Source organism: Hyalella azteca, unplaced genomic scaffold (assembly GCF_000764305.2).
Source record: "Hyalella azteca isolate HAZT.00-mixed unplaced genomic scaffold, Hazt_2.0.2 contig7930, whole genome shotgun sequence".
In the NCBI taxonomy this organism is placed as follows: domain Eukaryota; kingdom Metazoa; phylum Arthropoda; class Malacostraca; order Amphipoda; family Hyalellidae; genus Hyalella; species Hyalella azteca.
The window spans coordinates 66,679-91,937 of NW_025938039.1; the positions used below are offsets into that span (position 1 = coordinate 66,679).

Sequence of the window (25,259 nt, forward strand, 5' to 3'; positions counted from 1 at the left end):
ATTAAAAATTACTGCAAACCTCAATGGACATCTACAGAACCTAGTTTCCATAAAGACTGTCCGCCGAGAGCTGCACAGATCTGGATTCTAACCGCTGGTTTCAAATGAAAATGCTTCAAAGCGTCAATAGTATTGTGAAAACATCCAGAATTGGTCCCTCGAGTAGTGGAAAAATGTTATTTTCTCTGACGAATATTAGTTTACTTTATTACCAGCCTCTGACCGAGTTTAGCTTTGGAGATAGCTAGAAGAGTCATTTAATCCCGACTACCTCCTCCCAACCATAAAACATGGCGGGGGATCTGTGATGCTATTTCCTGGAAATCCGGCGGACCAATGATTTTTCTTCGCGCAAGAATTAACAGTGGTGACTATTTAGGAATTTTGGAGGACCAAGTTTATGCAATGGTTCAAGCACTGTTTCCGGACGGGAACGCCATCTTTCAAGATGATAATGCCCCGATCCATAGAGCTAGAATTATCAAGAAATGGCACACGGAACATTCCACTGAAGTTGGGCATCTCATTTGGCCACCACAATCACCAGACCTGAATATTATCGAGCATTTATGGTCTACTTTAGAGATGCAAGTCAGTTGTCGATTCCCGCCGCCATCGTCTTTAAAAGAGCTAGAGGGAGTTTTAACTGAAGAATGGGTTTAATTTCCTTTGTAAACAATGCACAATTTGTATGAATCAATACCTCGGAAAATTGAGGCTGTAATTGCTGCACAAAGTGGACCTACACCAAACTAAAATATATTTTGTGGATTTCTCAGGTGTTTCCCTTATTTTATCTAACACCTGTATTTTTGTGTTTACTGAAATTTCCAAAATAAAATAAACTAGCGAAACTCGATAAAAAAATAATAAATAAATATAACAGCTGCAGAGAACACACATTTTTCAATAGAGAAGTGCACAAAAATATTTTGAAAGTTGTCAGAAGTTTTGAAACTATGAACCACTTTCCTGAGTTATAGTCATGCATGAAAGACTATGTATCATACATATTGTGAAATTTTCTGCTGGAAATTTATTTGAAACTTTTAATAACATTTCAGATACTGTAATAAACATTTCGTGCGTTTCGGCGGTAAGTTGATAAACTTTGAAATACTAGAATCTTTTTCATAAAATAAGTATTTTTTGAAATACGAATAAGCAAGATCTACCTAAACTTAAGCTTATTTCGACAGGTTAATACAATAGGCTAATTAAACGCTATTGAAAGATGAATTCAAGGCAATGAGTTCGACACATTGAGCGTAGATCCTTATACATAACGCGCATCACAGCGCTGACAAATGCTTGCAAAAGATTCGTATTCTAACCGTCACTAATATAAGCTCAAGGTCATCTCGAAAAATCCTGATTCGTTGGCATTTGCTAAAGAATACCACCTGCATGGACATGACATTTTAATTCACAAACCGAAAGTTCAAGGAATCCGGAAATAACCAACCGTGGATGGGTATGTAATTCTGGCAAATTGGAGAAGCTAAAATAAATTACCATTCGCAAAGGAGTGATTTTGATATCACGCAGGCAGTCAACCGAATTTTTGCCTTAATTGCTAAACATAATTTTAACATTTCTGAATTTGTCGTTAATTACTCAAACTCATGTTATTATTTTATCATTATAAATATTTCCAAAACAAATAAATTTTCCCAGTAAATGATTAATATCTCTGCAAAAACTTAACGCAATCCCCGTCATTCATGTGAATGAAAAAATTTTTAATACTTTCAAGTTTCAACTCATTATACTGACATCTGCCAAGTACTTTCGACAATCTCATTAACCGAATTTGCTGTTACTTCCCAGTTGAATCATTCCATTTTAATCTGACGTTCAACACGTATAGGTTAGTTAAACCACAAAACAATGTAGGATAGTAAATCTACATTTGAATTGACCAGCAAGGTCGACAATAAAATTATTTTACATAGGGAATATCAGTGGCCACCAACAACCTGATGTAAATTTACACTATAGGATGTAAATTTACACTATATATTTTACATCAGTGGCCACCGACAACCTGATGTAAATTGACACTATATATTTTACATCAGTGACCACCAACAACCTGATGTAAATTTACACTATAGGATGGAAATTTACACTATATATTTTACATCAGTGGCCACCGGCAACCTGATGTAAATTTACACTATAGGACGTAAATTTACACTATATATTTTACATCAGTGGCCACCAACAACGTGATGTAAATTTACACTATAGAATGCAAATTTACACTATATATTTTACATCAGTGGCCACCGACAACCTGATGTAAATTTACACTATATATTTTACATCAGTGGCCACCGACAACCTGATGTAAATTTACACTGTAGGAGCCCGCTACTTATATAGCGTCTGGCGCCAGCTAGGCCGCCGCGCAAGCTATTCCGACTTCGCCGACACAGCAAATTCCGCAACTTCATATCGTGAGTGAATGACATCTCGACTTGTCCAATGTAACGAAAGTTATAACATTAATATGTCTCAAAAACTAGCCATCATAAATAAGTTACAGGTATAACTGAAACATTTCAATAATTTCAGATTAATTCCGACATTATATAACATAATTGTAATAAATATCATAACGATGACACAGAAAAAAATATATAAACACAGACAAAATTTTAGTACGAAAAAATTTAAAACCGATAAATAATAAAAAAAATATGCAAGGGTGTATTTTAAATCTTACATAGGACGAGAAAATTGTCACAAATTAAAATACACACATACAGTATATACAGAAAGACAGAAATGGCAACAGTAAATGATATGACCAAGGTTTAAGGTGATAATTCGGCAAAATTATCGTAATTTTAATTCATACACAAAAATTGGGAACTGTTCAAGGTATACGGCATTCTTGTCCTGATTTTTATCACTCCAAAATCATATGCAAACAAAAGAAACTCGCTTAGGTCGTTTTCTGAACACCATATTAGTTCAGAAAACATATAATTGCTTAAAAAAAGCGCAGCCCGGATTAATTGACATCTGATCCAGGAAGATATCGAATACTCGACCATAAGAATTTCCAGAGAGGCAACCTTCAAAAATAAAGATTTTTGATGACGCAAACATCGAAGAAAAAAGTAGAATCCAGACCATTTTTTTCGCGCATGCTTTAAAAATCTTAATGAAATTGTGGTCTCGATGTGGTGTTGTCCCACAATGCATGAACCCAGTTTTGAATGCAGCGATGCAAGCAAATTAAACCAGTTGTGGGATACGAAAGCAAGCAAATTAAACCAGTAGTTTTATACGAATGCAAGCAAATTAAACCAGTTGTGGGATCGAAAGCAAGCAAATTAAACCAGTAGTGGGATACGAATGCAAGCAAATTAAACCAGTAGTGGGATACGAAAGCGAGCAAATTAAACCAGTAGTGGGATACGAATGCAAGCAAATTAAAACCAGTAGTGGGATACGAAAGCAAGCATATTAAACCAGTAGTGGGATACGAAAGCAAGCAAATTAAACCAGTTGTGGGATACGAATGCAAGCAAATTAAACCAGTTGTGGGATACGAAAGCAAGCAAATTAAACCAGTAGTGGGATACGAATGCAAGCAAATTAAACCAGTAGTGGGATACGAATGCAAGCAAATTAAACCAGTAGAGGGATACGAAAGCAAGCAAATTAAAACCAGTAGAGGGATACGAAAGCAAGCAAATTAAACCAGTATACGAATGCAAGCAAATTAAACCAGTAGTGGGATACGAATGCAAGAAAATTAAACCAGTAGTGGGATACGAAAGCAAACAAATTAAACCAGTAGAGGGATACGTAAGCAAGTAAATTAAACCAGTCGTGGGATACGAAAGCAAGCAAATTAAACCAGTAGTGGGATACGAAAGCAAGCAAATTAAAACCAGTTGTGGGATACGAATGCAAGCAAATTAAACCAGTAGTGGGATACGAATGCAGGCAAGTAAAACCAGTAGTGGGATACGAAAGCAGGCAAATTAAACCAGTTGTGGGATACGAATGCAAGCAAATTAAACCAGTAGCGGAATACGAATGCAAGCAAATTAAACCAGTAGTTTTATACGAATGCAAGCAAATTAAAACCAGTAGTGTAAGGCTGGCCATAGGCGCGACATCTCTCTGACGTATCGCTCTGCTCGTAGCCTCGTAGACATTAACACGTAGCAGTGAAAGTAGGACCGACGTCATTGGAGCATTGATGGGATGTTTAGCGGGGACGGCACAGCGGTAAGAACGTACATGAAAATGAAAAAAATATAACTCATTACTCACTGCAGTGAGTGACAGAGAGCGCATTTTCTCGTCGACGAAAACTTGAGGTCACGGACGGACGGACAGACGGACGGACAGACAGACGGACATGGCGAGCACAATAGTGCAATTTTTCCATAAATGAGAAAATGCGCTAAAAACGCAAGAAAGAGAAGGCGAGAATTAAATCCTACAAGAATTATTCCTAGTATTAAAATGCGACGAGCATTAAAACGTCAGCAAATGCAACAACAAATACCAGCTTTCGTTGACTTGTAACCAGCTCTCCTGAAGTTCGAGCGACTCACACGAACTTGTTTCAACACCCGAAAATGCAAAAAAAAAAAAATACAACAGAGCAAGCAAGTTATTCCCTCCAACCTGGTACCGGCTAAATGAAGACAAGATCATGTTTCACATAACTATGTTAATAATATTCACGCTATTGCTAGTTGCTATCAGTGTTAGTGTGGTTTTAGATACGCAAGCTGCACGCTAGAGCGATTGTTACAGCGAGATATCCAGCGCTTTACGAGGCTGCATGCAAGCACGCCATGAGGAAACAAGCTATTAAATTCATTACCGTGGGAACATACAGCCGGATTTAGAATTAACAACAATAATCTAGCATAAGCCTAGAGTAAAAATGCTCGGTGTCAAGCTGAATCGCCATGAAATATTCGACGTCGGGTCGAGGATGAGTTTCATACCTGGTATTTTTCTGGTAACTATTTAAATTAGGGAGCACCAGCGACGATCCATCAATAATTTGAAACTGGGCAGCGACGCGTCACAAAATAGAGGATCAACTTCATTTATAAGAGATCCCGACATACGATAACAGCGGTGCAAAAAAACGCTGGTGCTACGCCGGCGCCAAGGCTTTCTGTACGCGGCAATTGACGCGGCGCCCCCCCTCTCCCTCAGGAGGGAAGGTTTGCCCCCTAACAAAAAATCTTCGGCGCATTGGTAACAAACCGACCACAAACTCCGGTCACTTGGCTCCTATTGTGTAAGCAACGTTACCGTGAATATTTATAAAAATAATAAATAACAGATGAAAAACGGCCGTGAATATTGTACATGTACATGGTAATAATAAACTTAATCAATTTAATTCTCACTGTAAAAAGCGTTAATATTAATAAGAAATTACTTCTACGAGTCCCAATCAATCAAATTTCAGGTTGAAATTACATAAATACTCGAGGAATTCCTTCCTAGAGCAGTTAGAGGGTTAATTGCTCGTAAAAAGTTATCTATAGTAAGCCATGGAACTTTGAACGCATCTAAGCCTAAAATAGCGGTGAAATTTTCGAATTAGAATGATAATTGGGAGCCTGGGGCGAGGCGTACGTGCATCACAGCAGCACTGCAGCAACTAAAAGCTTACCACTCGCATTATCGACGCTCCCCGCCTAACCTAAATCATAGTTATTAACGCCAACACAAATTTTTGACCACGACAGCACGACTAATAGTTCGAATACTTGCCAAGACTTCTGCGTCACACTAACAATAAGTAAATGATTAGGTATACCGCAGTCAAATTCTGGCCCTCATTAAAAGTAGTAGGGACGTCTCGACTAACATACGAATTATTGACTAGGTTGTCAAGTCTAAGAAGCAGTAACAATGTAAAAGTCTCATTTATACATAAGAAAAACTGAGCAGAACTCTGGACTTATAACACAATAAGCTGTCCAGTCATTTGCGTCGAACAAGCAATGAGTAACCCATAAGGTGGCAGCAGTCATATTTCGCTGGTCATTAACAGAAGAAACGAACTAACCATTTAGTATTGCTGCATCCATAAATCATAACGTTAGTCTATGGCACAAATTATCTCTGCTGCAGGGGTAGGATAAACATCTATCGGAGGAATGCGATTTAACCAACCACTTGAAAACGAGTAAAAAGTTTCTGAGCCCTCCTTAACCTGTGGCGCTCACCTTAATTGACAGCTTAACCATAACAATTTGACGCATAAAAAATAATGAAAATTCTTAACATAACTGCTGAACTTGCTTCGTGCAAGACGTGCGTACAGCAGGTATGCACGTAGTTTACCACCAAAATGCTTGTAAAAAATTATAATGATTTTGATCATGCAGATATACATAGAGTTTACGGCCGATCACTTCGTAAATGATTCTTTGCAGAATGAAATACAAATAGTGAGTGTGATAATTTTTCAAATATCAATCAAAAAGAATAGAGGTTTACTTTTTGTTAACAGGTTTTGAATTACATTTCAATGAATTACATGTCAGTAGAATAAATTTAATTTATTTCAGATAACTATGAAAAAAATCGAATAGATTAAAACACAAGAACAAAGCGAATAAAACATGAATTACAATGGAAAAACCTTTGCCACAAAAAGGAAAAATAGTCCTGAATTTCAACATGAAAAAGTACTCCATAGCAGAAACACGCAGTTAACTCAAAATAAATCAATATCTTTTCGACTAAGCGTAACCAGATAAGTATAGTGAACAAGTAGACAGACAATTATTCGGAAAGAATGGGACCAGACACTATTTAAGAAGCTCACATGGTGTTATTAACCAGACCACGTACTCAGATCAAATGCTCACATGATATCGGGCCGTTCTGTTGCACACAATCCTTTTGGAAACATTTTATACGCGTAATATCGAGTGGCTCGGCTCTAACAAAACTTAATTAGGATTTACATTTATTCATAAGTTTCTGAAAAATTTTATTTCAATTTATTATAAGGAGCTTTCCAGGAAATATCACCGCATCGAAAAAATTACTTATTATAATAAATTGAAAACTTCAATTGCAACTTGAACACATGCCACTTCACCATTTTTACTTCCTGAACTCTTCAATTGCAATTTGAATGCATTGAACGTTGACATAACTTATTGCCAACAAAATTTATTTGCAACAGGAAAACCTTACTCCTTCAGAAAATTTTCAAGTTTAAATAATACCTAAAGTAACATTCCAGTTGCTAAGACTCATTTTACGATATGCCATAAAATAGGAATAAAGCTAAAAACATGTATCTTCATCTAATGTTTGGACACAATCACCGCTGTCGAAACGAGACTTTATCTCAATTACAATGTATTGAGTTAATTATCATCAAATCGCGCGTTAATGCGAGAATACATCAATACAAAGACATCTCGACCCTAACTAAATTACGGACGTGAGATGTCTAAATAGTTTTGAAATGAACGTGTCTCTCACGTTTCTGAAGTGATCTCGTTCTGAAGTGACCATGTCTCTCATGTTTCTGAAATGATCTCGTTCTGAAGTGAACGTGTCTCTCATGTTTCTGAAGTGATCTCGTTCTGAAGTGAACTTGTCCCACATGTTTCTGAAATGATCTCGTTCTGAAGTGAACGTGTCTCTCATGTTTCTGAAGTGTTCTTGTTCTGAAGTGAACTTGCCACACATGTTTCTGAAGTGATCTCGTTCTGAAGTGAACTTGTCCCACATGTTTCTGGAGTGACATCGTTCCAGCTAGATCTCAAGTGAGCTTGTCCAAAATGTTTCTGAATTGAACTAGTTCCAAATGGTTCCTAAGTGAACTTATTCCTAACAGTTCTAAGTGAACTATATACTATATTTCCTAATAATATTTATCCGATATACCAAACTGCATATAGTACGCTGTCAAGCAATGAAGTTGCTATTAATTACGAGTCCAATAAACGTTTGAGGCAAGAATAAAATTGAATTGAATGTTTCCTTAATCCTATTCCATTATAATAAAGAGATATCACAGAACAAAATAGCATAAATCCCAACTCAAGAATCCTGCTCGCAACCAAATTTTAAGAAATTAAGAAACCTAACCTAACTTCATTCAAGAAGCTCGCGCCGTTGAATGCCGATGCCAGAAACCACGTTTGCTGAATCAGCCGAAAAGAAACAATGCTCCCGACTCGGCGGCAGACAAAACAACCTAATTAATACGTGCGTGCCAGACAGTCGCGCCAACATTAATGGCTACATATGCATCACGCCTTTGCAAGTTCAATGCAATTAATATCAATGAATAAAAGCTATGAAAGGCAATCGAGATCCGCTGACTCGTCAAATAATAATAGTTTTATTCGTTAGCTAACATATACAAATTATGAGTTATATGTAATTATTTTTTCGTTGTTCATTTACATTCTCATCACATTGAAATATATAAAAGGCAAAAATTCATCAATAGCAATCAAAATTCGCTGACTCATTATTCAATTGCCTCATGGCTATTCGCTGCATCATGAGATATTGCATAAAATGAATAAAAAATATACTATTGCATAAATATAAATAAATAATAAAGATGAATAATAATAAATAATAATAATAAATAATAAATAATAAAAAATATACTATTGTATAAATATACGATAAAATATACTAATTCCTTAATTTTTTGATTATGTGTATTAGCGTTTTATTCATTCTTGTAATAATAAAATAAGAGAATAATAAAATAAAGAATAAAATAAAAATCATTGCTACACGTACGCACGTAAATCATTCTGAGCGCAGGTACAGAATATATTGTCTTGTGCAAGCAGTAGCTCTTCAATATGCTGTGAATATGAGTTAAATATGCCTGAATAAATGTCTTGAATATGAATATCAGTAAACTTTACAATTTTCGCGGTGTGGAATTTGCAAACAACTTGGGCTGCTTTTGGAGCTGTTATAATTAATGAACTTGCATTGAATAAGAATCCCGAAATGTAAGAAATAGTTCATCCAGGATAATTCTTAATTAATAAACTGAAAATAAGAAATTTCAAACAGTATGCGTTGTCCAAACATTTATTCGGAATATATTTCAATCTTCTTCGTAGAATCTAAACAAAAATTTTCCCGAAACAGATGCACGGCAACATGGATAATGTTCGATGCAATCGTACTGAAGAAACCGCCACACCTCAAAACATCCTAAACAATGAACACACATACATCTTTAAAAATATAATAGGTTGTCGTAATATTATTTTGCAATATCGTGAGAGTACACTTTAATATTATAGTCGTTTCTCGGGAAAGATGATCACAGAGATTCGAGAATCCCTTCATAACATAGATTATGATCATACACTAACTGAACAGAGAATGTATAATAACACAAATTTAACCATCGATTGTAATTTGAAATTAATCCTGATTTCTTTGTAATCCTGATTTTATTTATGCAAAGCAGTTCAATTTTCAAAAATATGGTCAAATTCATTTCAATATTTCAATCCATCCCGTGTCGTGTGAGTTGATCATAACAAAAAATACAATTCCTTCTACTACAGGAAACAATATCCTGACGCGATATCTATAATGACAAGAATTAGCGCTCAAATAACCCTGTTATACTTGTACAGTGTCGTGCTTCTAACACATAAACACACCTATACTATTAAATACCTATATAAAAGAGTATTAGTTTCACTAAGATGTTTTGTTTCGTAATGCTTTTCTGGAATATATGAGTGCCGAAAGTTTGGTTGAATGGCCAGACTCGCGACAACGGAGCCATCGACACGCGGAAGTTTTGGCATCAGCAGCCCAGAGATGATCGCGTAAATAAGGAAGTTAGGACTGCCAAAATCTGAGCCTGCTCAGATTGTTTTGAATTCTGAGAAAAATAAGCTTTATCACTGCAAGATATCCTAGGACTGGCTACTGTTTACGGGCTTCAGGAAAGTCATTTGCGTAATGTTTTTAAAATAATAATTGGAGTCGACAATTTTTGTATGATAACAAAAGTTATGATAACAAGAGCTGCGAAAGCAAACAAAACAGAACTGTTTGCCAGATGGCAAACAAAAACGAGTTGAACGGCAGTGATGATCTAAAAAATGCGCTTAACATTTAATACATATGAAGAAACAAACAGTACATATAAACAATAACATTTTCTCCTAGTCAAATTACTGATGAAATTAATGAATATACCGGTATTCAACAATAAACAACCGGAATGCCGTAAGCGAGTCAACATTTCGAACAATAAATAAAAATTGGATGAAAAACCGCCAGTGAAGGGCAAAAACCTGATCAAACAAAACCATAGAGTAGCAACTTTATGAATAGATCTTATAATCAGCACTTGAGTTCAACTAGAGATAACCGCCAGTTTCATGACGCAATGGAAGAATTTTATGGCGGTATGGTCTAAGTGAAAGAAGAAAACAAATTCAATTTGCTCAGGAGCGAGCCACATTTGCGTAGTCGCATCAACGCTTGGGCCAAACATTCAGCCCCTACGCATAGATAGGTAGAGTCTATGGAGTAAGTGAGTATCTTACGGCCGGAATGACCTTTAAACAAGTTTACTACGTCCTTTTGGCTACAAAAAAAAAAATAACAAGGCCGAATGTTAGGAGATCGACTCCTACCGAAAATGGCCTGGTGTCGTGGAATCGTCGATAACAATTCGTGTGAATGAATTGTTATGGGCCGCTGCGGTCACTTTATCAGAGTCATCCTTTTTTTGTTACAAAGATAATTTGCAGCATTACGATTCACAAAAGCAGCTCAAAGCAAGAAGAAAAAAAGGAATGAAGCACAATGATTTTCCGTCCCATCGCTGATTTCCTTACTGAACAAAATCTACAGCAAATTTCATAAATTAGTTTTAAAAATATACAACTTTAAAAGTTCACTCGTACATCAGCAATAATTAACAAAAAAATGCGATGAAAAATAATGTTCAAAATGCTAATTCTCTGGACTACAAACATAACTTCAAAGATGCAAAACAATCAACATTTGAACGACATACCGACTAGCAAATAGCCAAATTGTTCTCAACTGCCAAATAGTTCTCACGATACACGCACGATACGAACGTGACAAATGACAAATGCAAGTACGCTATATTATTGATGTTTGGATACATTGTTGCAATGAACCTTCAACGTGCATCAGGTGTTAGTCGCTAGCCCACATATAGCGCAATAAAAGTACAGATAACGAAAACGGACACTCGCTCACGATGTTCAGTAGGTAATGAGTTTACACGCGCGAGGCTGTCAAAGTACACTTGGAATAAAAATACAAATATGTTCTAAAAACAAACTTGTCGAATAACTGACGCTAACTGTGAAATCTTTTTTGCTTGCATTAGTAAAATAAGAATTACTTTGAAATATTAAAATATTAATGTTTTCTTATGGTGGCATAACTAAACATCAAGGCAAGAGGCTCGCACATACACTGTGTATTTACTGGATAAAACTAGTATGGAAGATTACATAATAGTGAATTCATATATGATAAAATGAACTACAGCATGCGGGATTCGCTCATTTTCGGACTGAAGTCACCTATATCAAATGACATTTATAATGATCTTTATTCTGAGTTAAATTTCCCTTTAATTGCTCCCTTCGCAATTTGTTCCTATTCGCTTCCTATGAAAGTTTTTGTTTTTCGAATTCATGTATGATTCGTCGTACACATATACTTTATTTTACTATATATATTCGTTTTTAACATACATTACATTCCTTCTAAATTTATATTGGTCCTTGAATGTAGTTTCAATTCAACTTATTTCGCTACATCCTTTTCAAATCTCTTCATACCAGAATCCTCGCTAACTTGCAAGGAGCACCAAGCCAACCATGGGCGCTTGCAGATCTCTTCTAGAGAGACCGCAAACACTTGCAACAAGCATCATTCATCAGCATTAGTGGAGCGATTATCAATCACGTTGCTCGATGAGAGAGATGACGAAGAGCCGTAACGCTTCAGGGGAGCTCTAATGAACAGCGTAATGATCAGCGTAGTCGTCGATTAGACCGACAAACGATGATACCATCTTGATTGTTCCCTACAACAAATGGGTGAAAGAAATACAGAAACTGAATGCATATAAACGGTTATGAAACACGAAGATATCGCTGCAACATGAAATAGAAATATAATAGATTTTTTCAATTACTTGAGATGACAGATCTGAAGGATAAAGATTAGAAACTGGCGAACCAACATCCCCTCGTCAACTATAAATAACTACCAAGTTTATTATGGGCGCCCACTCAATCGCTAATGGCCGGCCGTCCCCGATAAGACTCCAGTTTCTACATAGGAAAACTCGTCCAAAATGATAGCCTTAGCAGCACCATGTGTGTATCAGGATGGACCTTGGCATTCTGAGCCGTCCACCATTCACGCGTTTGATCAGACGTAATGTGACACCAGCTCCTACAATCATGCACATAAATTATACATTAAGCTTGTGAAAGGCTGTAAAAAATTTAACACCACTTCTTTTGAACAGTATATATATAAAATATTATTTACTTCTACCTCGACACTTGAGAGGAACTTGAAGCGTCAGTCGTAGTGCATGGTGGGAGTGGCACTTGAGCAATGCTGTACTGCATGGGACGGTATAGGCCGGTCATATAGAATTGCTGGAAGCTCCAAGGCTACACGTGCGTAATAATCACCAAAAATACATGATTTTTGAGAGTGAATAATTAATATTTAAGTACACCAAATCAAATTAGCAGCGTTAGCAAAGAATGTTGAATTAGCAAGCATAAAAATTGGACGTAATGAACGCTAAGCCTGGAAACTGTGGCTGCAGCCTGTGAAAATGATAGAAAACGTGAGATTAGACGAACGCATTCGAAAGTAAGCGTGAGAAGTAAAAAAACACGCAGGAACTGCAAAATAAATGAAAAATATGAAGGAAACGCGAATGACGTCAGTCACACAAAAATGTGTACAAAGAACCTCGTATGGGAGACATGGAAATCACACGAATAAACATTTTATTAAAAATAACACAAAAATATGACGTAAAAAATTACGTCATTCGGTTCAGTGCCTCATATATAGATGGTTGAGTTGTAAGAGGCAGACCAAAACGAGCTAATTTCAACGGTTTCCACTTTAACCCTAATAAAAACATGAATAATCTATGTTAAACTTTACTCTCATAATGATGCTCACAACTGGAGCGTCAATGAAATGAAATATACAATAGAGTCTACATTAGAGACGAGCACTTACAAAATATAAGCATCATGTTTTGTTCGTTATAACATGAAAATAGTGCTACTGAACCACAAACAACTTCCACAGTTCTAGTACAACAGTGAGTTCAATTTATGACCACAGAAGGCCATTGTCTAGTGCACAGGTAAGAATTGTGAAAAGGAATATTGAAGTTAAATAAAATAATAAACCTAACATATGATACATCCTGGTGCCCCAGGAATACGATGACATTTTAAGTTTCAAACACGATCATTATAAGGCTCGGATGTGAGACAGTTCATTCGTCAACGCAAGCAAAATATTTTTATGAGCTTCATTTACGTATTTCAATAAACTACCTACATCACCAGACGATAAACAACACCCAAGAAGAAGTTTCGCTCATCGTTTGTATCATCAAACATCCGTATGGAGATCTAAGCTTTTAATTTTTTTTCCTTTTCCATGTGTGTACCGGTACTCGATTCGCATTCCAGACAAAGATTAAAAACTGTCATCATATGAATTTTTTTTTCTCATTCATCCTCATTAATTTAACTAGTGCTCCATTTCCGAGTTGGAGACTTTCTTTGAAACGTAGATGTTGCATCACAAATACTGTCATCATATGATTTTTTTTTTTGTCTTTCATCCTCATTAATTTAATTAGTGCTCCATTTCCGAGTTGGAGACTTTCTTTGAAACGTGGATGTTGCATTACAAATACTGTCATGATGTTATCATATGATTATTTTGTCTTTTACCCTCACTAATTTAACTAGTGCTCCATTTCCGAGTTGGAGACTTTCTTTGAAACGTAGATGTTGCATCACAAATACAGTCATCATATGATTTTTTTGTCTTTCATCATCGCAAATTTAACTAGTGCTCCATTTCCGAGTTGGAGACTTTCTTTGAAACTTAGATGTTGCATTACAAAGCAGGTGCTCAGGGTTCTCGAGTCTAGACGACGCTTTTCACTTCAGCGTCTGGCTTTTTTATATCGCCACCACGCACGCCTCGCCCATTCAGCAATGCAAGGAGTGGCTCTATAGCGGCAGCGCCAAATCTCGACTCGCTGGCCTGCGTTCAGCCAGACTGCAGACCACTCCGATAATCGGACCACACGCTAAGAAACATTCTAAAAATATCATGCTTGAAACGTGCTACGCGTCATCAGACACACTTGCAATTATTCCAAGCCCCAGACGAAAGTAACAAGCGGGCCACATGTGAAACAAACTCAGAATCAGTGTTGTGATACAACACAAAGGATTAACTGTACCTAGGACAGAATTATCACATGGAGCGGAGTTAAAGTTTATTTCAGCTTAAGAACATAACAAACTTTCAAGGCACAGCTGCGTCAGCATGTGCCAATTGCTTTGAAGCTCAAGCTCCCTATCGTACGTCAAGATAAAACCACTTTCGTCCAGTCTGTTCTGGGCTTCTTAGAAACGCCGTGTGTAAGAGCACCATCTTGGTATAAGATCAAAACAAGCCATAGCATGCGGGGAGACGGGCCATAGCCATAGCTTGCCTGTGTTATGGCCGGTGAGACGCGAAGAGGGAGAGAGAAAGGGGGGTACCGCCAGTTTGAGACGTGGGGGTCAGAGTGCCAAGCAAACAAGGGCGGAAAGGGTCAACGCAAGAGGCTTGTAAAGGGTCAACCCGTCTCAGCAGGAGGTAAATAGCAGCAGTGTGTGCTAGTACAACAGTCCTCCATCTAGTGAAGAAAGCTGTTTAAGCAGCTGTTAAACACATGGTCTCACAAGTACACTTTGAAGCACACTTGGAACAAAAGAGGAGGTTTTGACAATTCACAGAGAAGACAAATTGAGTAGCTGACCCTCGGATAGCCTCAACGGCAGTAAAAGTCAACACAGCAGTTCCTAAACAGGCGCTGTCTCAAAGTTCATGCGGAAGCTCAAGTAAATTGTCGCGCAGGCAGAAAGCTGGACCAACGAACAGACGTGATGAGTGATGACGGAAGGATGCCAACAGTAACTGCAATAAAACGCAACTAAATTTACGTGAGATCACTGAGATGCCTCAAAAACTCGTCACGGAAACTAAGATCAGAACAAATTAACGAAAAATGAAGGAACTACTGGAATGCTTCCGTTTAAAAATCAGAAACCATGCAATGACTGATGCTAACACTCGACACGCACAGAAATAATGAGTTAAGAAGAAAATTAGTACACTGGACAAGCGAAACAAATTGGACACTCAGAAAATTTCGTGGGTTGAACACTCAGAAAACTGAGAAAAATTGATGAAAAGACAAAGAAAAATTGACATTGTTCAAATAGAGTCACTTTCTGCGCATAGCACCGATAAGTCATTTCACCGATTCGAACGTATATGATGGCCCATGGCAAGGACAAAAAGAGTATGGCAATTCGCACAAAATCTCACATTTCTGTGAGGGCTCAATTAATTGCAGATCTAGACAAGAATATAAAGCGAGAATATCGAATGTGAGCGTAATTAGGCATATAAAAATATTGGTTAAATTTACGCATATAAACACTCAAAATAAATAAAAGGCAACACCCAGGAGACTGATGTGGTAGGTAAAAGGTACAAATCTGTAAACAACTTAACACAATTAAAACACGTTAGTGGTACGGGAACGCGACACATATTCTATATATATAGCTCGGTTAGGCACAGTGTGCAGTTATAGGACTAAGTGCACACGTTAGCAGCACACAACAAACTCAATCCTCACTATCAGAATGTATGAGCTAGACACACGCGCACTAAAATCAGCAGCAGCAGCCTAGGACGCCTGGCCTTGAGGAGCGACCGAGCCAAAGAGGCACTTCAACGACGGCTTCCAAAGAGGAAAATGTAGACCCAATTGATGGGATACGCCAAACTAAAGATGGCCTGAACTTGTGTTATCATACTTAGATGCAGATTCGGCTAACATAATTTTCGCATATATAGCCGTGAAAACTATGTTTCAAAAACTACCAGTAGTTTCCAAAATTTTTATATAAAACCATGCACCTATTATCGGCAGAAAATATTCATGCACTCTATAGAGATGGCTGCTCCTTGTTCTTACCATCCGTTTTCACCTTGAGGATAAGATATCACCGTAATCCACCCTGCCACGTCATTGACATCAATCAGCGCAAATTTCTGCATATAAAATTACCGAAAGGAGGAAATCTTGCTCTGGTGAATTTCAACTCGCAAAGCAGTGGAGGATAAGAGTAGTCTACGCTAATATATGTATCAAAAATTCGATTATGTTACACTTTAAAGCTTTGCCCCGTTTGAGGCGACTATTACGTTCACCGGCACCAACAAACGACACACACGTCATAATGTGCGCATCAATATCAACAGGTAATGCCAGTCATCAAAGCTTTCATCAACAGACGATAATGTCAGTTTAGCCAACAGATAATGTCAAAGATCAAAGCCAACAGATAATGTCAGTTTAGTGTAACACCAACATCAAGGCTAGTGTCCGATATCAATTCACAACAGGCAAGTAAAATGAAACCAACCCCAACTCTAACACCATCAAAAATCACTCTATACACACTAGATGACAGAGCTAATCTCACCTGCAGATTAGGTTAGGCACACAAGATGCAAAAATCTTTAAACGTCACCACCAGATCACACAAGTTGACACCAACACTAGCGTTTCGAACAGATCATTCCCGGAGCTAAAGTTGATACCCAAACCAACGTCACCAGGAGTTTTAGGAAGACAATAATTCAGAAACGCTAATGTCACCATCAGACAGATCAAACAAGACTCTCATAAAATTATTTAAACGCTAACGCCACCTCAAGCCACGATTCTCCCTCCACCCTCAGCCCGCATCTACAGAGGCAGGTGGTATCAACTATCAATGGTGAGCAGAGCTTGAAGTGCTATCACGGCGAACCACTCGAGCGTCATGGGGCTTTCAAAGGACCCCTATGCGTGGCCTCTCAATCTATCATCTCCTCAAAATATTTTCTATTCGTCTCTCGAATGAGGAAATGACATTGTCTGAAGAATTAAAATTGTCACCAAAAAATAAGTGGTCGGTCAATAAAGGGCTCGTCTTGTGCACAAACAAGAAGATGAACATAGGAAACGATTCCCATATACATGATAAATATAGGTATTGCATTATACGAGACTTTAGGAAAGAAAAAAATTAAGTAAATTTGACTAACCGGGATTACCCAAATTTCATTTTCCCGAACTAAGTTCTAGGGTGTCAAGAGCATAGTGTAATTTTACTTTAAAGTAACAAATTATAGGATTTTAATTCCGTCTTAATTACCGGTAGACGGAATTCTACCGTAGTTACTATAGCTACTACTGTTGGCATGGAAGCTCTTGAGTGCAGAGGCACCTATTTACTAACCCTAATGTTGTTTAGTACTATTTAGATCCGTGGGTTTATCCCCCACACACAGTTCAACATTGTTAAACACTGATTTGCACGTAGTGAGTCTTGACAAACAATTAAACAGAGCTGAAAGATAGCGGCCAAATAATAGAAGAAAGAAAAATATATAAATAAACCGCAATGGGGCGAGATAATAACCTTCATTTTTTAAGTGACGTGACATCTTACCGAAAAGAATTTCCATTAGTAAGGCACCGGAAAAAACAACACCTAATGGAGCAAAATTTACGTTACGCTAATTTTAGAGTTTTTTTGTGTCCCGGTGATGTCGTAAAGAAATCAATCAAATCAATATTACGTTATACTCCTAGCAGACAATTGGGCTTATCACGTATACAATAAGCGGAAATTCATCGAACTGTTATGGCACGTACATATAAGGAGTGAATGAAGTGCACGTATAGTTCGATGGAGTGCACTGGAGCCTCTTCGTATGGCTGCCTCTTCAACGACGTAGATCTTCGCTGTCTTTGGATCCTTGCCAAGATTGGAGTCCTTCGAATTTAAAGCACATCGAGGCTACAGGAACCCAACTAAAATTCCAGTAAAACTCCCTTAATTCTGCCTTGAAAGGAAAAACTAGTCGGTACTTTTATGTTTTATGAGAAAATGTTCAAAGGTGCTAATTTAGATTTTCGAAGCCAAGAATCAGAAAACTGGGGCATTAGTATGGATATGGCACGCCAATCAAGAGTTTGTCTGCTAAATACGAATAAATTATGAAAGAATTACACCTGCAGAATTACGAAAGAGTTAGTAAACGAAAACTCGCAATTTTAAATTGCTTCTTTCATATAATGCAATAATTATACACATCAACGGAAGAAACAGCAAATGCTTGAGCTGTCGGAAGTCTGTGATTGAGGCGACTTGTGTAGAAGTCAGTGATTATTGAATCGATCGGTACGTATCTTTACAAACGAACAGAGTGTCTGAGAGAACACAATAAATGAGGATGGTTAACGAAGCAAAGCAAAAGCAGGATTGCAGGTACAAGAGGTACCCGCAAAAGATGCAGGCAGGAGCAGCTTGTGAAGGCTCGTATAGGCACGCGCGTACGTCGGTCTGAGCCTCTAACGGCAGCCAGCAGTTGCAAGATGAAGTTGTTTTGTAACCAAGTCACAAGTTGACGACTAAGGAACGCCTCCTACTCAGCACCAGAAGTTGCAGCAACACGCCACGTAGACGTCACTTCATGCATAGCACACACTAAAACGCCTTCAACTCTTCACCTCCCATCTTGAGGTCCTAAATTCACTTCATCCTCTCCATCGCAGGCAATGAGTGCACTCAGAAAGAAATGTTGCAGCTCCTTCATGCCCATTTCGGCTCTTATAGATTTTAAAATAATTGGCATGAACGATGGAGATATTTTAAATAAAAATACATTTTCTCCGCACATACATGCTCCTAAAATAGGACGTACATGTGGATGAACAGCTGTCTGAAACGCGTTAGCAAACCATAACGTTCCTACAAAACACATCCGTGTAATTAATTTATATATTTACGGTTTCTCGAAGTCACATAAGATCGATTCAAAGTGAACGAGAGGATTTCGTTAGTAAGGCATTTATCTAGGTGACGGTACTATAAGTAATTCAATTTTCCATTTAGATTATTTTTCAGTAGAAGCGATAGAAAGAGCTCGTTTTTCATTAACAACAGTACCTATAAGCAAACTGAAGACAGTCGAGAAGAAAAATGTATACACTCGATGATAACTCCTTCTCTAATGACGAGACGATAACTATTCTTCTCTCATCTTTCGTCACATACATGATACATTTCTGGAAAATAATTCAAGTCATGGTATAGTATTTTACACACTACAATTCAACATTTTAAATTTGGAGAGCTAAAAAATTCGTGAACTGAAATTTTTGTTCTTAAACGCACATATTGACAATAGTTTTCATTCCAACTAAGAACGAGGCTTGCTCTCCCTCAAGCAAATAGGTGGATCATACCATAAATTGTCTTAATTAAAAACACTAAGACTCAGTAAAAGCCTATTCGAGAAAAGGTAACCAAATTGTAAAAAGCACGATAGCGAGAAAGATATCACGAGGAACAACGCAAATATGGATGCGAGTTCACAACAATGGTTACCTACATATAACCATCCACGTGCTCAGAGATAAATCTGGAAAATAATTCAAGTCAGGGCATAGTAATTTGCACTCTATATAGTTGCGCATTCTAAATTTAAAGGGATAAAAAATGGTGGAATGGAATTTTTGCACTTTAACGCACACATGATTATAGTTTTGGCAATGCAGAATATGAGATGCAATAAAGAAAATAACGACGTACGCCTAAATACAAAGCTGCTATCAATGAGTCAGCACGGCAGCCTATTCGGTCGTGCTTGAACATAATAAATGCACACTGTATTACGTTATAACCTAGTTAAATCAGTACATATTAAAAATATTTTTGTTAACACTTTAAATCATTTTCAGACATGAGGACGAACAGCTGTCTGCAATCGCGTAGTATAAACCATTACGTACTTACAAAATCCATCCGCGTAACTAATTTATATACTTACGGCTTGTCGAAGTCACATAAAATGGATTCAAAGTGAAGTAGAGGATTTCGTCAGTGAGTCATTTATCTAGGTGAGAGTGCTATAAGTAATTCAATTTTGTAAGTAATGCATAATGAACCATTGCTAAAATATCCCGTCATGCAGGGAAAGGTGTCCCGCACCTGCTTTAGGAAATTAGCGACCGGAAGAGGAGGAAAGAAATTAAGGGATGGAATCACAGTTCAGATGAGAATATCATAAGGAAAGAGATAAAGAACCTGTCTGCAAAAGAAGTAAAGGGTAAAATTGTTCACTCGGATATGTCCTATACGCCTAAAGTTACACATGAACGCCGCTAGAATTGGAGCTTAGCCAAGTCTACGGCAATGTCGAGTTTAATGCACGTCAAATTTGACACTAATTGAAGCGCGATACAAGAACGACCTACGAAAATGCCAGACGTTAAGTCTGATACAATTTATTGCCGAAAATATAATGATATTTTTATTCAGTAAAATAGATAATTATCTTCATTCAGCGCCTAATTTGATCTATTATTTTCCTGTTTCGTCTGTCATTCTACTCCGTTCTGTTCATAGAGAAAGTCAGAATGCAATTAAACCGGGCTACGTTACCACTACCTATTTACAATAACTTTTCTTTCAAAAACGAAACTGTCTTCAAAACAACTAAACAATGGAAAGCACAATTTAATTAACACACATCACATCTTTCTAAAATCGTGCCATCAAAATGTTGTACTGAGTAAAAGCAATCATTTAAACACTGGTAAAGAGACTCACAAAGACAAATTCATACGTCTCCTGTTGAGTAATAGTCTCACGTCGCAAGTGTTAATAAGGCTATGGCCACATTGTCTTATTAAAGACGGTCAGCCGAGCAGCCACACAACACGCATTAACAACTCCTCGCACTGAGACAACACGTACAATTATAAAGCAAATTTTGAGGTTATTAGATACTTTGATGACTGAACTCTTGCCTTTTAAAGGATTATAATGAACAAAGTATCCCAGTGCATAGCTCGCTATGAGAACACAGGCTTGAACTGAAAGAATGTTTGGGTCGTTGAGTCAGATTTCAAAAAATTTCCAATTTTTTTCAACAAAAATATCTATGCTGACTGTGACGTTTTCGAACGATGGTTGTGAAACTCTGTGCTAAATACTGAAAGCGAACAGGACATAGCAACATTCAAGTTTGAAACATAGTTCCTCACTATTGAAACATAACCTTGAAACATTACCTTATGGTGAATTTTTTGGCAATTTTCCCTGCCTTTAAATTCTTGAAACCGCACGAGTTACTGCGAGCATTTGCATTTAAATTTGAGTTTCTCGATATTCAAACCGCACGTGTTGCTACATCTAGGGTCACAATACGAGCGAGACATAGATACAATCTTGACGTATGGCGCCGACGTGTTCCCGAAGCATCGCGCCAACAATGCAGATTACCCCTAACAAAATTTAGAGTCGCCCCAGCTTCTGGTAATCCAAATCAGAAGCTGCCGCGTCTGTAAATTTTTACTGGGACGGTACGACAGAAGAGAGCGCATGCCACCATATGAAACAAGCTAACCTTGACGTGGCGTCCGAACGAGTCAACCTACACCTGGCAAAAATAGAAAAAGCTGTACATAATACGAATGCTCAGGTTGAGAAGGTGAAATTAAACGTTATGTAAGAACAGCTTACGGGAGAGAATCCATTGTGTGAAAAACAAACAAATGATTAATTGGTTTAGATTAACAAACTATATATATAAATAGTACACAGAAGAAAAAAATCATCAAAAATAAATATAAAAAGCTCCATAAACATCGATCAAATTAACTCGCAAGATATTTGTTCAAGAATCAATCATTAGAATTTAGCGGCAGAAATTTTCATTGACGTCTATTAACATGTAATAATGGAATTTATGCGTACTTCAGTGAGGCACCTATCAATCTAAATATATCCCTAACCTAGGTGATCGGTTTGAAATAAATAGAATAAATAATTAGCACTAAAAAGTTTCTCAGAATTATAATGAGAACAGTCGTCAGAAGCAGAACGAGCGAGAATTTAATACGATATCAAACCCAGTTAAAGAAATTTAATCTCACGGATGTAGTTTTCTATGTACACTCATTCCCGCCTTCGTCGGTTTACAAGCTGATCCGGTAAATACTGATTGCCAGGCGTCATGATGTAGGGCATTTAATGAGCAGCTGCATTATTAGGTGCACGGCACGAGATAATAACCTTAATTGAAAAGCTATAACGCGCAAAAATGGATGGATTTCATTTTCACATGAAATTAACATCTAGATAACTTTCAGGGAATTAAACAATACAATAAATAAATCTATGGCTCACCTGTACTTCTCAGAGACGTAAAATATGGATGCGAAAATTCATCAGAAAAAAAACTAAACGAAATACGATATATTTCAGCCGACCTATGTAAATCTAGAGGTAGGAATGATCAATGATGTTCTCTTGGCAGTCACAAAAGTACGTATATAACTTTGAGATCATCGAGGTTCTCAATCGCTTCTGTTTACAACACTCAATAAGTTTGTTATGGGTTTAATACCGTCACTGTTAAGCTTTAGTACTGTTGAAGTTGTCATGAATGATATACTACTTCACACATGAAAATAATAAACTACTCAATAAACTTTCGATAACAACCTTAACAATCTACTCAATAAACTTTCGATAACCACCTTAACAATCTACTCAATAAACTTTCGATAACCACCTGAAATTATCAGTTGTATAGATAATGCTCGGAGGTTAACCTGACCTGACATTATCAATTCAGTACCTACACAATATTGAGTTGCTCACCTGAATTTTTACGTCGCTTCCGCCTCCACTCCTGACGCGGAGAAACAACCGCGTCAAGACTACCGGACTCATCAACCAAAGACCGGCTGGCCTGAACGCTGGTGTCGGCCACCTCAAGTAAGAGCGGCAGAAGCAGCGCCAGCACCCATACAGAAACCACCCACCGACACGCACTGAATCCCAAGATACCCGCCAACTTTAGCACCATCGTGAGCCTACGTGAAGACTTTAACCACGTTAATGGCACGGTATTGTAACCTTTCGGCACGAATCAATCCGATATTTTCTCGATAAGAGATAACGATTTTAGAACTTCCTCGCGGCCGCAGCCACTCGAGACTGTCAGCGATTAATTTGTATTTAAATAGTAAGTTGTGACAGTTATTACTCAGTATTCGTTGTCGTTTGTACTCGTAATTATCAAATTATTAATTACTATTAAGCTCAAGTCTTATATTTTCAACAGTACCGAAGAGACTAATCAGTCACACACCATAACTGTAAACCTATGTTGCACCATAATCAGAAAAGGGTGTATCATGAGGCGAAATATTAAACTACACATTGCAGAAAGCGTCTGCTAGTTTAACGAAAAAATTTCCTTAAGGTGCCCACACTACACCATGAACTTGTCACGTAACTCAGTGTTGGTTCTTCATTGGTTTAAATAGAGTATAGTGGCATCAGTAAGCTAAATGCATTCAAGGGCATCATTTGTATAGAGCGAGATGCCAGACCGAGCTGAACTTGGTAACAGGAGCACTGCCAGGTATCACTCGATCAGTCTCCTACAACGTACATCAAAAGCTTTTTGTTGTTGCTGTTATCGGTTGAGCCGCAACAGCGTTCACGGTTTATGTCAACGTTCAATTCCTGAATCTTCTCCTATGCAACACCTGATTCAAGAGCTGTGCCGAATGAGTTAATTAAACGCTATACAAGAGGTGAAAAGTTCATGTGTCATTCAACAGCAGCACTTGGCGTGATGCTGGACGTATACAGCTTACAAACGACAGCGACAAGCGACTGGTTTTCAAAAGCCACGTGTGCACGCCGTATGCTTCACGACAACCACTTCTCGCCGAGTCTCAGTTTACAACATGCGTCGAGTTGTAAGTTATTTGATCTTCTCTATCGCTAACAAAACATTGAATTATTGGTACACTGCATGCAAGTTGCAATGCTTCAAAAACCCATAAGCGTATTTTCAATCAACGCCCACGAATTAAGCTCTCGTACCACAACAAAAATGTCTAGATGTCTGAAAATAAGTAGATGATGCACACACTTTCTCGAGACTTGTATTCTCTGAAAAATTTATCAAAATCATTGGCAAATCAATTTCTACAAATAACTGAGGCTACTCTATTAGCTTTACACATTATAAAAAAAACATATCATGAATGAACTAAGTTAAATATTGTATTCAAACAAAAGAAAAAAGGAGGATATAGTTGACTTCTTAGCATGTGGTAGTAAAAACGTGCATACTAGCATGGGAAACTCCCACGAACAAGGGAACTTTTTTCGGATTAAGTTCTCAAATTGTACGTTGTTGAGAAGTTAATTGCATTCAATCTCAAGCTGATGCAAGAATCAAAAAGTTGTCGTCACAGAACCAATTTGTATGTTGCACGTTATGCTTGGCAGGGGTGCACCGGCCGGCACCTCCGACCCACAGATTAAAGAACGACACAACCTTTCGGCATCACTGCAATGCACTGACTGATTCGCTGCCTCTCAAAGTAGCAGTATACGCACCGACAGCGGCGGGCAACTCGCTGTCTCTCTCTTCACAGTTTTCAGATCACGAGACGTTTAGTCACACAAAAAACAGTTGTCTGCATCACTTATGCTCAGCAGATGGTGAGACCAATATTATCAAAAGAAGGTGGAAACCTACGTTCTTACAATTTTCAAAATATTAAGTATACCGAAGAATACAAGACAACAAATATTGTTTAACCTCACGTGGCTTGGGCCGATATTTTCTAGTAAAAAGTTTTCACCTGACCTGACTGGCATCAGACCAGTGGTCATTTTCACACTATCAACAATCATTCCGACATCATGTCCAGTAAACATTATGAAGTTCTACGAATTATTATCTTGAGAATATAAAAATTAAATATCGTACGTGTGCCACAAACATTGGAATGAATT

General features: G+C 37.6%; 1 protein-coding gene across 1 annotated transcript in view; it reads right to left on the reverse strand.

Annotated features, from left to right (window-relative positions):
* Positions 1-24,406, reverse strand: part of LOC108674142 (dorsal-ventral patterning protein Sog-like) — a 91,078-nt gene extending 66,672 nt beyond the window's left edge. Inside the window, exon 1 of the mRNA XM_018162055.1 lies at positions 23,097-24,406. Within this exon, the coding sequence (XP_018017544.1) occupies positions 23,097-23,304 (208 nt within the window). The 5' untranslated portion in view covers positions 23,305-24,406. The remainder of the gene's footprint in view (positions 1-23,096) is intronic.
* Positions 24,407-25,259: the final 853 nt, after the last annotated feature.